Source organism: Lissotriton vulgaris, chromosome 7, assembly GCF_964263255.1.
Source record: "Lissotriton vulgaris chromosome 7, aLisVul1.2, whole genome shotgun sequence".
In the NCBI taxonomy this organism is placed as follows: Eukaryota; Metazoa; Chordata; class Amphibia; order Caudata; family Salamandridae; genus Lissotriton; species Lissotriton vulgaris.
The window spans coordinates 1,683,095,829-1,683,112,069 of record NC_141695.1 but is presented as its reverse complement, the minus strand read 5'-3'; the positions used below and the strand labels follow the sequence as shown (position 1 = coordinate 1,683,112,069).

The 16,241-nt window shown below is 44.2% G+C and overlaps 1 protein-coding gene across 1 annotated transcript in view; it reads left to right on the top strand.

Moving 5' to 3' along the window:
• The window catches only part of RGS19 (regulator of G protein signaling 19), a 284,177-nt gene that overhangs the window by 70,932 nt on the left and 197,004 nt on the right, over positions 1–16,241 (top strand). Inside the window, exon 2 of the mRNA XM_086932792.1 lies at positions 13,642–13,746. Coding sequence (XP_086788918.1) covers positions 13,642–13,746 — 105 coding nt within the window. The remainder of the gene's footprint in view (positions 1–13,641; positions 13,747–16,241) is intronic.

Sequence of the window (16,241 nt, the reverse complement as noted above, 5' to 3'; positions counted from 1 at the left end):
CCTACATGCTGCCGTGGGAACCAGGGGTAGCAGGGAGGTTCCTGGCAGCATCCAGCAGTCTTCGAGTGAGCTTTGCGGCATCTGGATGTGCAGAGCATCGCTCGGAGAGTCGCAGCAGGAACGGAGGCTTCTGTTGATGGCCTTCTTACGAATGGCTAGCAATAGAGCTCTGTTCACAGCGCAGGTAACTCCGGCACACCGGTAAATACTTCGGGGCAGATTTACAAGCCCCTTGCACCACTTTTGCGTCACTTTTAACATTTGAAAAGTGACGCAAAAGTGGCACAAGGGGCTTGTAAATCTGCCCCTTGGTGCTTCTTTTTGAGCGCAACGACAGCACGTCCAGGTGTTCTTCAGCGCAGCAGTCACTGGGCGCTATCTTCATCGCACAGTGGTATGTGGTGACTACCACGATTCTTCTCAAAGTACCCCAGGGACAACTCTCTAACCACTTGGTTTTCAGGACTAGTCTTGACCCAAAGTCACACTTTGGCAATGCCACAGTCTTGCAGTTCACTTGTGGGGTATATGGCCATGAGCAAGCACTTATACCAGCTTCAGTCTGGCCTACCACTCTGGTACACGGCTTCAGGTGCTTTGGTAGCTAAGAGGGGGATAAATAATGAAGATTGCACTGCCCAGTCCGGCAGAACCTTGATTCATTCGGCATAGCTGCTGAGCGAGTCACTGTAGGAGAGACCCAATGCCAGGCTCAGTTGAGGCATTCCATTCCAAAATCAGGTCTTCCTGCAGAGTTGGCACTTCCTTCACTCACTCGCAGGCATCTAGGACTGTCCAGTAATTCCTTCTTCACATCAGACTCCGGGCAATGTTCCCTCGCCTCTGGCGGGTTGGCTGTCAGTGCGACACCGACCCTTGGCTGCTTAGTGGTCCCTGTGTACTCTGCGGAGTACCCGCTCCTTGGTAGAAGAGACCACAACAACAAACACCAATGGGGCTTCCATCTTTATGCTAATTTTGTAGACAGAGGATTTGTATTCCAGGTCTGCTTTCTTGGAAAAAGTTTGGGTCAGTTCCCCTTTCATGTGTCCGGCCAGACCACCTTCCAGAACTGGCCTTTGTCTGCAATGAAGCTCTGCCCAGCAGGAGAGTCTACAGGTAGAGTGCCTACCAAAGAAGTACAAAGAGCTGTGAGAAGGCTGCACCCAGCTTTTACAATCCCTGCCTACTGAGATCAGAAAGAGAGACAAGAATCTGTGCCGCTTCCAATGACTACTTTCCCTAGCACCAGACCGTGCAGGCCTCACCCTGCACAACCTGCTATCTACCGAACGACAGCTGCTGCCAGAAGCATTTACAGCTTAATGTATCAGGAAGGACCCTGGCACATGAAATAAAGCCTGTCTCCTCTTTCCTCACTATAGCGCCTTGTGTATTCCCTTCCAGCTAGGAGATGCTAGCAATATACTTATGCTGCCTGGGGATAGCACCTTCTCCTCCATCTTCTACTCTGTTCCAGGCTGTGGGCTTTCAAAATCGAACCCGCAGGCCTGTATCCAGTGCTTAATTTGAGATGGTGGTTGGTGGTGGGAGCCACCGACACTAATTTCTGGGGATCAGCACTTATTTTTACTTATCAGTTATTTACGGAGAGCAAAAAAGGGGAAAACAAGCACAGGGGGGAAAAGGAGGGAGGGAAAGGTGGGAAAGCCGTCATAAAGGGAGAAAACAGAAACCTGCAATATTTAGATAACGGCGCAGGGAGTGGCTGGCAGTAGATTACATAGACCTGAGGGGGGTTCAAGACCATGCAGCCTTGGTATTGGGCCTATGGACATTTAATTGCACCAGCCACAGGCTTCTGAGCAGAGCTTTGGGCAACCGCACTCTTTCTATTACAAATAAAGTACTGCCTGGATCACTAGTGCAGAGCACTAGCACACAAGCAAATACAATGCACAGGATGCTAGCGTTCCGGATTCTGCCTTCACTATGAGCAGCAAAACTTTCTATGAATGGGCCTGAAAGCACACATCCATGTCTCACAGGTAAAAAGGCCTGTCACACAATGGTGCCACGTCTGAACTGCACGCACGAGAGGATGGTAGTTCTCTGTCACGATGGCGGTGCGCTTGGTGCAAACCTCCCAGATCAGAAGAGGGTGCAGACCCAGCATTGTTAAATACCAGGCCTTGGTCAACACGTGCACACAGGGATAGTGTGTGGCATGACCAAAAATCAAACACCAGGATTACAGGTACATGCAGTTCGGGTTCACAGGCCAGGGGACACACTTTTACTTTTGGCAGGGGACAGTTCCAACCCAACAGCCTCAAACAGGGACACATGCTTCAACAGAGAGCCAGGATTCAATGGAAGAGCAAGCCTGAGAAAGAGGAGCAGACCTCAAAAAGAAGATGATACCTCAAATAGAGACACACGCCTCAACAGTGGAACAGGCCTCAACAGTGGAACAGGCCTCAACAGTGGAACAGGCCTCAAACAGCACCTTAGAACTCAAAACGAGGGCATGCCTGGAAAGAGGAGCAAGCTTCAAAAGAGGGGTGCGCCTCATGGACGTCCTTCAGGGGGTCGCGGTCGCGATCCCTGGCTTGCCCCTTGTGACCCCTGGCACTGCCTTTGTGACCCCTGACACCAGAGTTAGCAAAATCAGTGCCAGGAAACACAGGGGCAGCTCTTACTTATGGATGTTCTTTGGGGCTCCACTCTTCTTGTTTTCTGTAAATGTTTTTATTACATTCATAGTAAATAATATTACACTATTCACTATTAGTGTATGATAAAAATAGAGTACAATTAGCTGGAATGTGACATTCCCTTTCAGCTGGGGTAAGTAAATACATGGGGGCAGATTTACAAGCCCCTTGCGACACCTTTACGCCACCCTGCGTCACTTTTGTGACGCAGCGGCGTCATAAACAATGCGTCACGTTGCGACACGTTTACAACATGATGCATCTAAGGAGATGCGTCATGTTGGAAAGCCCTGCGTCATATTATACCTGCGTCAGGTATAATGTATGCAGGGTGGGCGTTCCCACGCAAGAAAGCCTTGTAAAAGTGACGCAGTGAATGTACAAGATTTCACTAAGTTAAGTTACTTTTACGACGCCACTGCATCAAAACCTTACGCCTGCTTCAGTGTCGAAGCATAATGGAAATTGAAATAGGCAATCCGAAGCATTGCTGCAGTTGCGCCGTGCTTGCGACACGACTCCAGCAATGCGTTGCCTTTGCGCCAATAGATGTGTCACGCATCTCTGCCAATATGCAGAGATGCGTCAGTTCTTTTAAATATGCCCCATGATTTTAAATGTATTTTGTGTGCATGCTCGCAGGTGAGTGTGTTTATCTGAGAGTGTTTGTGTGGATGTATAAGTGTGTGTGAGTGAAAGTGAGTATGAAAGGGCATATGATGTCACTTCTGGAACCCCTGGCATCTTGGAGAATTGACGTCCATGGTGCATCACAAACTGAAAACAGAGGGGTTCATTTTCAAGCCCTTTGCGCAGCCGATGCGTCACTTTTTCTCAGATTAAAAGTGACGCAGACGCAGCCCCAATATGCTGTGGAAAAGAATGAGGCTCCATGAAAAAGAACCTGGCTCGAAACAAGGAGCCTGCGTAAAAAAGGTTTCAATATGTGGAAAAAAACAGGCAGAAAAACATGCTTCAACGGAGCAGTGTGCCTCTAAAAGGTTTAGTTTAGGGCTCAAAACGAGACGCAGGCTTGAAAAAGCGGAATATGCCCCCAGTGGCAGCAGACCTCAGCAAGGGGACCTGGCTTTGAAACGAGGGGCTTCCTTCAGAACGGAAAGCATGCTTCGAATTCTTGCTAGGTCTCTGCATGATCATGGTACCGGAAGTGTAAGCACGCCCCCGGCTCGCGTAGGCTCGTCAATGGCAGGCCTTTTGTCACGCTGTCACATGGGCACGACCCTGGGGCTAGGGAGCAATGAAGGAGGAGGCCCCGGGGCTAGGAGCAGCATGTCACAAGTGGCGAAAAAACAGAAAAAACTCTCCATAAATAGCTCCGATGTGGCCGAAAAAAGAATGAAAGGCAGCATCATAGCGGCGCGCGACAGTCACGTGATCGCATACATTCCGTTCATTACGTGAGAAGCATCGTCCGTGGATTTAGCAAAGATGCTAGAAACAGGCCTCCAACACTGAGGGGCATATGTACAATCCCCTATTGCCACCACAATGTCACTTTTACCGGCGTTGTAGTCAGCCGCGGTCGGTGGTGGGAAGTCCTGCAGGGCGGTGACGTGGGGAGGGGAGGGGCAGGGTGGGGGGGGGGGGGGGGGGGGTAGTAATGTATGGATTACGGAGTTTTACAGGTAAGCAAACATATAAATAAATAAAACGAATTTCATTGCGCACACTGCATCATTTTTTTTTTTTATGTTTACTTACCTGTAAAACGCCTTAATCCATACATTACCACCCCCCACCCTGCCCCTCCGCCTCCCCACATCACCGCCCTGCAGGTCATCCCACTACCGACCACGGCTGGTTGTAGTGGCGATAGGGGCTGAGCCTTTTGTACAAGCCAAGGCAGCGTTAAGCCACTTAACGTGGCTTAACGCTGCCTTTAACACTGCCTTGTACATAAGGTAGGGTGACCAGATGCCCTGATTTGCTGGGACAGTCCCGGTTTTCCACCAGCTGTCCCGGCAGATTTCGGCAATTTTGGCTCATGTCCTGGTTTTTAGAGGATGTTGACTGAAAACAGTGAGAGGCGCTTTTTTGGGTGTAACTGTTATAAGTAAGAAATATAATTATTAGGTATGATTTTGGTTGTAGAAATTACATTTTATTTACTTTCTTAATGGGTCTTCTGTGATCCTATGTTGATGACAGCTGTCATTCTGAACCATTCCCGTGGATGAAACAGTGTAGTCCCTTTTCTATTTTTCTCAAATGTCCCGGTGTTTGGTTCTCAAGATCTGATCACCCTAACATAAGGTTTGCAACGTGCAGTGGCACCAGGACCCAGGAGTGTGAGGGCTAATTTGAATCAATTATGGCTTTATTATGTTACTGAACAGTGGCTAGAAGATCCATTGTCCTTGCTTATATGAGGACCCAGTGCACACTGGCTATAACACTGCTATGAGGTGCAAGATGGATAGGGTGCTCCCAATTACTTAAGGGGAAATCATTTATCTTTTTACAGCAAATGAGTGGTTAAGAATAACACAGTGGGCCAGATTCACAAACTAAAGAAACAATCTCCCCTTGATACAAATTCACTGTTCTAACACAATAACAATAACAATACTTCATGTACAACTGTGTATAAAAAGATGTAGAATATTTTATTACATAAATGAATTCATAAGCATGAGAATAAAAATACAATATGTATAGCAATAAAAGCAAGTGTCCTAATACACAAAATAATAACCACAAGTTAAAACATTGTCAATTATGACCTGCATAATTGGAAAAACAGACAGAAACATGTAAAAACATATACATTGTTCAATACAGATTGTACATTCAGTATCCTATATATGCACTACGTATTCTACAACAATCAAATCTGTGTGTTAATACAAGTGCTGGATTCTTGAATTGTACTTAGACGAAGCGTCAACGCGTTTCGATGGATACATAAGTTTAAACCATCTTTATCAAGACTTGTAATATTCTGTTGTGTCAAGAGGGTCGAGATTCACAAACTCCATAATGTATCACAAACCTAAGAGTTGAAATGTCCTCCTAGCTTATCTTCTTAATGGGGAGATCTCTACTATATAAGTGCACTACTTAGTAGTAAATGTGGGAGGGACCAGAGAAAATGGTGGGAAAATGGGGGCTATCTACTACAAATTGAAAGGGTTTTAGGAAAAAGTAAGGAAAGGAGGGAAGGGCTACTACAAACCACCTCAAAAGAGTAAGCATATTGTTATTTACAATATACACCTCTACAGTGACTAATCAATCAATCAATCAATCAAGCAATCAGGGGAATTGTAAGCGCGCTACTCACCCATGAGGGTCTCAAGGCGCTGAGGGGTAAGCAGCTCTGTTCAGTCGAAGAGCCAGGTCTTGAGTGTCTTCCTGAAGATGTTAAGGGAGGTGGTGCGTCTTATGTTGAGCGGGAGCGTGTTCCAGGTCTTGGCTACGATGTAGGAGAAGGCTCTTCCACCTGTTCTGGCTCTGCGGATGCAAGGGATTTCGGCCAGGGCAAGGTCGGTGGATTGGAGGTTTTTCTTGGGTACTACAAGCCACATGTGGCAAAACGGTAGTAAATACACTCCAGCCCAGCATTAGAGTAAGTCAAACCATACACATGGGGCCTGATGTAGGAGCCCTAATACCGGTCGGAAACGGCCGATTTCGGCCATTTCCGACCTGTATTAGGCTTTCCAGATGTAGGGGGCCTACCGAATCTGTAATTTTACCGATTCTGTAATTTTACCAATTCGGTAAAATACCGAATCGGTATATTTACCGAATCGGTAAATCCATTTGTAGCTGACACTCCTAAGAGTGCCACAGGCCCTTAAGAGTCGGTATTCTACCACACAATCCTATTGTGTGGTAAAATACCGAATTCAGGTGTGCATGCCCATCTGTGCAGGCACACCTGTGCTATGTGACACACAGACATGCCCTTAGGGCATGTATGTGTGCCACATGTCACACAAGCCTGTACTTGGGGTGCTAGAGGGTGTCAAAGTGACACCCCCTGCACCCTTGCAGGATTAGGTATTTATCGATTCGGTAAATACCGAATCAGTATTTCCCATTGATTCCTATGGGCTTCAAGGCCCATAGGAATCAATGGGCAATACCGATTCGGTATTTACCGAATCGGTAAATACAATACCGAATCTTACAGATTCGGTATTCCTAAATTCGGAATTACCTACATCTGCCCCCTTCCCATTTACAGACTCTTAAATACCGATTCGGTAAAATTCGGTATTTAAATGTCTGTAAATGGGAATTACCTACATCTAACCCATGGTTTTTACAGGTACTGCAACACACTCCTGTAGAAAATAATGAAGGCAGGGACTTAAAATAAGACACCCTAGGAAGTAATGTAAAATCAATACAATTTATTAAATGTTAAAAAGCTTTTTTATGTTATAAATTATATATAAATATTCAGCAATCATTTTATTATCAGCATGATAAAACTGAATTAAAACATGAAATCAAATTAAACTGCTAAACGTTTGTTAAAAAATTAAAAATAATTGAAATAAATTCAACACTTAACTTTAAGAATTTTCAATACATATGAAATACAAACAAACATGTTAATCTTGCTTGGAACTTTTTTAAATTATTGTTTAAGAAATTTTATTTATAAAAGAAATACATATATTTTAAATATTTAAGACACAGTAAACTAGTTAATGTGGTTTAACATTTTACTTCATTACTTCTATTTAATGATAAGTATTATCAATAATTTTACATTTATAGATTACATTAGCATATTTTTATAATTATGTTAAAGAATAATAATCTTTAATAATTTTTCCTATACTTTCCCATAGGGGGATATCAACCACGGAAGCGTATATGTGAAAAGGTCTAGTTGTAACTTTACACTCATAAACTCAGTTCTAGATGGCTGTATCCTCTAAACCATAGGGAGTGACATCATGTAAGTCCATTCAACGCTTAGAAATGGTGATAAGGACAAAAGTGTAGATTTACACCTAGGAGTAGGAATGGATTTACACAGGAGTACATTTACAAGTGTAAATTTGCCTTTGTAAATAGTCTCCTTTGAAAAAGAATCTTTAATCATTTTCCTATGCTTTCCCATAGGAAGATATCAACTACGGAAGCGTATATATGTAAAAAAGGTCTAGTTGTAACTTTACACTCATAAACTCAGTTCTAGATGACTGTATCCTCTAAACCAAAGGGAATGACGTCATGTAAGTCCATTCAACGCTCAGAAATGGTGATAAGGACAAAAGTGTAGATTTACACCTAGGTGTAGGAATAGATTTACACAGGAGTACATTTACAAGTGTAAATTTGCCTTTGTAAATAGTCTCCTTTGAATGGAGATGTCTCCATAGAAAATATAGGAGCGATGGAGATCGAGATGCCACTCGTAGGTTTGTGAATGATATTTTGAAGTAAGTAAGTAGTACTACTTTACTGGGATAAAGTGTGTAATCTATCACCTTCCTGATTATGCTGCAACTTGCTCCCTGCTGACTCCTTCATATCACATTCTACTTTCTGTCATTTTATATTATGTGACAGTGGACAAGATTACCCGAAGAATCACATCTTCTTTTAGTCCACCTGAAAAAGCAGATTTTTTTAAAAAAAACAGCCAAAATCTATGCAGTAGGTAGAAACAATAAAGGCTCCTTCCATAGCCAACATTTCTGGTGTTTGTGATGTTCGGACCTCTCTGGGTGGTGGAGGTTTCTTACGGATATTGTGATTGCTACCGAGTATCCAATCAGAACAGTGTAAACATATTTGATTGATGTGTGGTGCCCAGTTAGTTTTGCTGAAACAACTCTCTGGGGCATATGTACAAGAAACTGGCGGGGTGTGGTGTTTAGCCAAAATCGGTAACTCTGTGCTCCGTCAGTTTCAAAAAGTAGGGATGTGCCGCATTTACAAAAATATAGCACATCCCTGCATTTTCGCATCGGCTAAAGAAATTGCCTTGGGCCAATGCAGGCAGCTTAGCGCCATTTTGCTTCGGGGCATGTGCTGCAGGAGCAATTGTTTATGTGCAGGAAGGGACACCTTCCTGCACAGTAGGGGCACTGGAATTATGTGACTGTGGCGATGTTTGCATTATTGTAGATCTGCCGCTTAATCTATCATCTGCCACATAATATGCATATTTTAACAAAAAAAATTGTTTCTAGCTCAAAAGGTTCGAAAGTTACATAAATCACTGCAACATGTGTTGCACAGTGTAAAGCTGCACTGGTCCTCTTTTTTTCGCTTATTGCTATATTTGGGTATTAAACCGGTACTAATGAGGTGCAACCAATGCCCAGACAGTGTTGTCAAGTTTAAAAATTATGAAGTAATACTATTATAAAAGGTGCCGCATAAAGCCACATAATTTGCCTTTTTTGCCGTATAATTTACTTAACCCTGGTGCATAATTTGGTCCTCCCCTGCTCCATAATTCCAGTGGCCCTGGCCATCAGTAACCCTCTTCTCTTCACGCTCCACTATCTCTCAGCAATCCATCTTCTCTCCACCTTGATGTGTCTTTCAGTAGGCCCACTCCCTCACCCCATGCACCAGCTCGCAGTAGCCTTTCTTCTATTTACACCCTGCGGTGGTTGTCAGTTGCTGTTCACCTTCACCCTCTGCACGGGCTTTCTTTAACCACCTCCTTTACATCCTGCACTAACCTTTTACGTTTCCTCTTCACCTTGCACTGGCTCTCAGTAACACTCCCCTTCACGCCTCTCTTTGGCACCCTGTACTTGCCTGAAATATCTCAAGTTCAGAGTTTGGTTACATTACTCCAAAGCTGTAATTCTCATCTTGGTGTATGTAATAAAATGATGAATTGAATGTTGTTTTCTTTCTGAAAACGTTTGTTTAAAAATTCTCTGCCAGCATCCTCTTGCAGTTTTAGAGATGTTCCGTCTCTGCTAAATGTGGACTGAAAGACAGCTGTGACGTGGTGGCTGGTCCTGTCTTTTAGGGCCTCTGCAAAGGTGTATGGCAGTCATTGCATACTTTACTCCGATACTATGCTTTGCACCATTTTGAAAAGTAACTGGGCCCCTACCCATACATAGTGAAAACTCTCTGCCACTTTACTTTTGTTTAAAACAGCATCCCAGTGGGCTTGTGAGGCGAGTACACATCTTCTCCAAATAGCTACTCCTTCCTCAAAAGTCTCTGATCAGACCTGTTCTCACTCCTAGCTTTTCTAAAATGTGCTTTAACTCTTATCCTGATAAATCTTCCTTAACAATGGCTAATCCACGTAACTAGAACCTGCAACCCATAAAGTGAAAGAGATTTTTTTGAGCTATGATGAGTTTATTTATGTAAGAAAGAAAAAAGCATGCCGACAGTCACAGTGTTTGCTATTTTTCAGGCTATATTACTATTAGTATACTACAGGCTGTGGCTGTCTCTGCCAATGATGTGTAAACAGAGGTCTCTTGTGTATTCAGCCTTTTGTTCATCTGTCTCCCAGAGAGTAAATGTCCTTAATCCTCAAATAATCTGACATCAAAGATTCTAAAATGTGTTGCGCTCTGATCCAGCTGATGATAAGCCCTCTATCTGACACTTATCCAGGTGTAATTGTTCGTCCACGACAGATAACCAGGTATTTTCTCAAATGTTTACAGCAGACATTACTCTTTTAACACCTCAGCTGCTCTGCCTCAGGCACACACCTACTGATACTTCAGAGTTGCATGGTGTATTTCAGCTATCCTTTTTTTATTTTTTATGTGTTCAAGTAGTTTTTATTAGTTAGAAATAAAAAAGAGGCATACATTCAGAAATACATGCAACACAGGTAAAATCCATGTAATACAAAATGGGCATGAGAATACAGTTGATTACATAGAACAAATTGGTACGACAAAGTTATAGAATTGGAACAGATGAGCAAGGACACAGCAGGGAGATGCGCCCGCAATATAAACAGTTAGCACAAATGTGATCAAGAGCACAAAAATAGCCGTACCACTTAACTGCGGCGGCAATTCCGCAGCGGTGCGGCGGTTTAGAGGAGTGAGTGGGCCGCGACGGCCAACGGACGTGTGCAGCACTACGAAGGTAGTGTTCGCGACGGCCGTTAGCCGACAAATGCAGCGAAGGGATTAGGCATTCCGTATTGTAAAAATAATGATTTTATTGGATTCTGCCCTCCCCCGTAAGGTTGTCTGTTGCCAGGGGCTGGAGGATGGCAAGCGTTTTTTCGTCGTCAGATAATTTGTCCGCCAGTTTGCGTTGATTGTCTCGCAGAAGACTAATGTCCGCAGTCATGGAGCCAAATCTGGCCTCCATGGAAATTCTGAATTTATCAATAGCTGCCAGGACCCTATCCACCTTATCTGGTGTGGACAATGGTGATGTGTTGTCTAATTGTGGAGCGTCTGAGACCATAGAGGGCAAGTGTGCCGATGCCAGTGGCGGGCGTAGTTGACCCGTATCAGATAGAAGACCCTGGACAGTGGCGGTGAGCGGGGTATTCTGTGCAGAGGAGAAGGGCCGGGCAACGTCAAGATGAGGCGGTGTGAACTGGAAGAAACCATGGGCGCTGCTGTTTTGTCACAGTTGTGTGCAGGCCTCCAATGTACGCCCTGACAGTGGTGCCGATGCCAGTGGGCCTAGGTGTGAGAGGAGAGGAGAGGAGACAACCGGTTGCAGTGAAACCACTGGGCAAGCGCCTGAGAAGATCCAGTGTTGTGAAGGGCACTGAATAGAATGTGGAGGTAGTGGCTCACTGCAGGATGTGGGAGCCTGGTGCATGGAGGTGATGTGGGGTCTGGGCTCAGGTGTGCCGCGTGGTATGTGAGAAATGGGAGGGGAACTCCATAGGCCTCCCCTCGAAGAGACCCAGCCCCATCAGCAACTATGTGCCCTGAAGTCGCAGGATCTCCAGAGGTCACCGAGAGATGTTTGCGGGGTTTGCACATTCGTAAAATATTCACAACCGATATCCTTGCCCCAATATATCTGCTCCCTCTTGATAGTTGTTTACGTCCATTGGCACATAACCTTCATTAGCCATCGCTGGAGTCTGCAGTACCTGAGACACAGCAACATCAGGAACCAGCTCTAAAAATAACATATCTTCACACACAAGTGAGGCTGGAACCTTTGCAAATCCAACCAGACATTCCATGTTGTCAATTTCATGTGTTGCGATTACACAAGCCCTCGCCTTCATGGTCACACTTACTAGGGGATGCCAACTCTGCCAGGTCCCAAGGGATCGTATGTTTTAACCTCTGGCTTCAAACCCACAGTCTGTGTAGTTCTCTCCTCTATACATCAGCCTTTTAAGGTCCTCATCCAGTGGTGCTAGTGGATGGGTCGGTGGTCAACCAATGGAAATAGTTAGAGTGTCTATTTTGGCCAAGTACCTATATCCCTTCATAGCTTTGGCGGCTTCTCTTTCCAGTAGCCTGTGCCGGGGCGTGAGAAAAACTGAACCAGGAGATATCTACGCTCAACTCTAAAAATGGGTCTGGCTTCTTTTGTCACTTCCTGCACTCTTCACGGAAGGATGTATTGTACTTGGACTCCTGGTTAAGTGGATGTTAGGGTCACTTTATGATCCACAACTTTTTTTGACACTGCATAAAGGGGTTCATTGAGGAAAGGGTGAGGTTTGATCCCTTTGAATACAGGCAATGGAGTCACTTCCTACAAGATCGCTTCCTACCCATTGCTTGGAGGTTAGTTTGGTTTAACTCCCTTGCACCTTGAGTGAGGGGTCATTATGTCCTAAGCTTTGCATGGCGTGATGAAGGGTGAGTGTTGTTTGACAATTTGGCATCAAAATACTGGGGTGATTTTATGTATTGTCATTTCCTGGCAAGCCTTTTGCAGAACAGAACTGTCAAGTAATTCAAGGTTGAGGTAACTTCCGGGGTTGAACTTCCAGGCCAGTGTCCAATGAGAAAATTACTTTTAGGTCAGGGTTCATGGGTGATACCAATTCCCAGTTTGCTTTCATGGTAAGGTCACTTCCAGGTTCAAGTCCATGGGTGATGTCATTTCCACAGAGGGACTCCAGCCCTCGATCCATGGATGGCATCACTTCTGGGGCAGGAGGTGAGGGCACAATGTAGAAAAGGGGCGTGGCACTTGTCACTTTATCCAAACCATGCCTGCTTTTGACTTTGATTAAAGCTATTCCTTAATGCTACACACCCTTACCTTACCAAAAACTCACCCTCAGGTCCCAAAACACATACACTCCCACCACAGATATCACCAAGCCTTATAGTCTGTTTATAGAAAAACATGCTACCACCTTCCACCCACACCACATATTGCTACCCACATCCAAAAATTCCTCAAAAACAACCTCCAATCATTGGCTCTTCCTCTGTCCATGTTCTAACCACATTCATATTCGTTACCACAGTGCAACCCCTCTTCACAATCCACACTCAAATCAGCTTTTATGTACTGGTAGGATAAACTCCATGAACAATGCGCGGATGATACATGCTATATATAAAAAATGTAAAAAGTACAAAATATAAATCTTAAGCAGGAGAAAGAGAATACAGGTTATGTTCTTTGCTCATCATCAATTCTCATCAAAGTTAGTTATTAGGTGACAGTGAAAAGTTTATAAAGTTGAACCAAAAAAAGAGAATTGCCGCTGTAATTTGTCGGTCTCTGACTAATGCGCATGTCTTGAGTGAGCTCAGATAAGGAGCTGTTTGAGATCAAACAGATGGATGTAGGAAGTTTGGGTATGTTGAAAAATGGGACCATTTCAGATGCAAACTTAGAAACTTTTTCTACCTGTGAGTCTTGTGCTGCTGTTTCTAATTTATAATGCACACAGCAAATGCCAGTAACTGATCTTTAGTGGGGGGCCTGCTTCGGATTGCCTCTGGGCTGGTACGGTGTACAGTATAAAATGTCTAGTCTCTTTAGCCAGTTGAACAATCTGATGGCTTGAATGTTCTCCCAGTGCATTAGGCTGTCAGCCAATACCTGCTGGTCGGGGAGGAGTCCGTACCCATCGTACCGCTGGCTCGTGAGCAGGTTGGGCGAGATGAGGGACCGCGAACTCAGGGTGAGTAGCTCTTAGTCTTTCTCCTTCTACCTGTGCACGTGAGCCTACAGTAAAATAAGAATGAGAGTGTTGCCCTCATAGGCTGGCATATGATTAGATGGTGAGCAGGGTCGGACTGGCCTATAGGGCAATCAGGCAATGCCCAATGGGTTGGCCTCCCAGATGTGTGTGTAGAACGCTTTGGCTGTTTGTGCTTTTTTGGCCAGGACATTTTCTACTATTGATTTCCCTGATATTAAAACAAATTGCCTGCAACAAGCTTAAATGCAGGCAGTCTTCTACAGCTTGTAAAACACCTATAACAGCATGCATTAACCCCTTCCTTGCTTCCGTCGGCCAACGGCCGTCGCGAGCGCTAGCTCCGTAGTGCTGCGCACGTCCGTTGGCCGACGTGGCCCCGCTCACTCAATAAAACCGCAGCACCTCGGCAGAATTTGCGCCGCGGTTAAGCTGTTACCAAGTAAAAAACTAACCAGGTTTGCAAACCTGAGCCACTTTTTAGGTTTCTAATTCACTAATGGGGCCCACTTTTGTTATGGTGCCAGGGCATGTTTTCTGTCCCAGTCTGACCCTTATGGCGAGGCACTGTAGCCAGCTATCCTTGTACTAAGCTGCGACCCATGCGGGTAAGAGCGGTGGGGACGGGAGGTGGGTAGAGTTTGCCGGACGATGACGAGGGAAATTATTTAGTTAATTTTCCTCTTGTCATCGTCCGTCGTAGTCCCCTCCCACCCTGCCCCAGGGCTCTTAGCTGCACGGACCACGAATGCTTGTCCTGCAGACTGGCCAAGGGTGCTAGAATGACAATACTTGATGATATTTTATATACGATCCCTATTATTTATTTATTCCCTTATTTATTTCCTTGTTTATTTATTTATTTATTTATTTATTTATTTATTTATTTATTTATTTATACTTTTGGATAGTTTCAACCACATATTTGCAGGCAACGCTGCACTACCATGATGGAGGGAGGCTGGAAGTGGAGTACTAAACAAAAGGAGTCAAACCATGACTGCATAGCCCATGAGTCATAGAGTGCATTCTCTAACAAATCGTATAATACAAGGGCACCAGAACCGATGAGTCATGGAATATATTTTGTATCAATTCAGGGAATAAAGGGCAACGGAGCCCAGGAGTCACAGAGTACACTCTGTTGCCAAGTCACTGCTCCAGCAGGTAAACGTGGTGGGGCGGGAGGGGGGGAGTCGACAGACGACGGAATAGGGAAAAATACATAAATCCTATTCTGTTGTCTGTCGACTTCCCGCCATGCCCCACCGCGATTACCTGCATCGACCGCCGCTGTCTGCAGCACAGGCTTCTCCAATGAGTAGCTCGTAAGCTATTGGTAGCTCTCCAGTTACCTGTACAGTATCTTGCCTCTCTGTAACCCAGCCTACTAAATGAGAATGTGTTGCTTGGTTGAATTACTAAATGTGACTGAAATTGAAAAGTGTGTATTCAAGACAAATATGTGTGTGTTTTCAGAACTTATCAGCTGGTGTAAGAAAGAAAATGGTTGAATCTATGCAATATATTTCAATGTGATATTTGAGTAATAAATCATGCTGAGTTGAAGAGACTTACAACTAATATTACCCTGGCAACAGGAGCACTGCAGCTATGGTTATATTGCATTACCCATGTGGAAGCATTCCATATTGGCGAATTGTTTTTTAAATTACTGGTGCCAACCTTGCCTGATGCACTGAAGTGACCATAGATGGTGCTCTTGGATATTGTGGCCACTAATGCAATCTTGTTTGATGTAATAGTAGTAACTCAAGATGATTATCATTATACATAAGTAGCTCTTATGACAGAAAAGGTTTGAGACCACCACTTGTAGCATATAGGGAAATAAAAGGCACCAGAGCCCAAGAGTCATAGAATACATGCTGTAGCATATAGGGTGATACAAGGGTATCAGAGTCCTTGGGTCTTAGAATACATTCTGTAACATATAAAGAAATACAAGGTTATGGGAGCCTTGAAATACCTTTTGTAGCATATAGGGTAATAAAAGGCATCAGAGCCCAAGTGTCATAGAATACATTCTGTAGCATATAGGACACTAACAGGCATCAGAGCTCACGAGTCGTAGAATACATTCAGTGCTGTATAGGTAATGATGGGCCTTAAGGGCCATTAGTCATAAAATATAGCCTATATCACATAGAGTAACACAAGGTCATCAGAGTCCATAGGCCTCACTGTACATTCTGTAGCACATACAGTCATACAAGGGTGTCAGAGTATATTTTGTAGCATATATAGTATTAGACAGGCATCAGAATCCGAGGGCCTTAGAATACATTCTGTACCATATACAGTAATAGGAGGGCATCATATTTCTTGTTTATTTAACTACATGCTGTAGCACTTATGGTACTACAAGGGTACGAAAGCCCACAAGTCATATAATACATTATTTAGCATTTAGAGTATTAAAGGGTGTCAGACTCACGAGTCGCGTAATATATTCT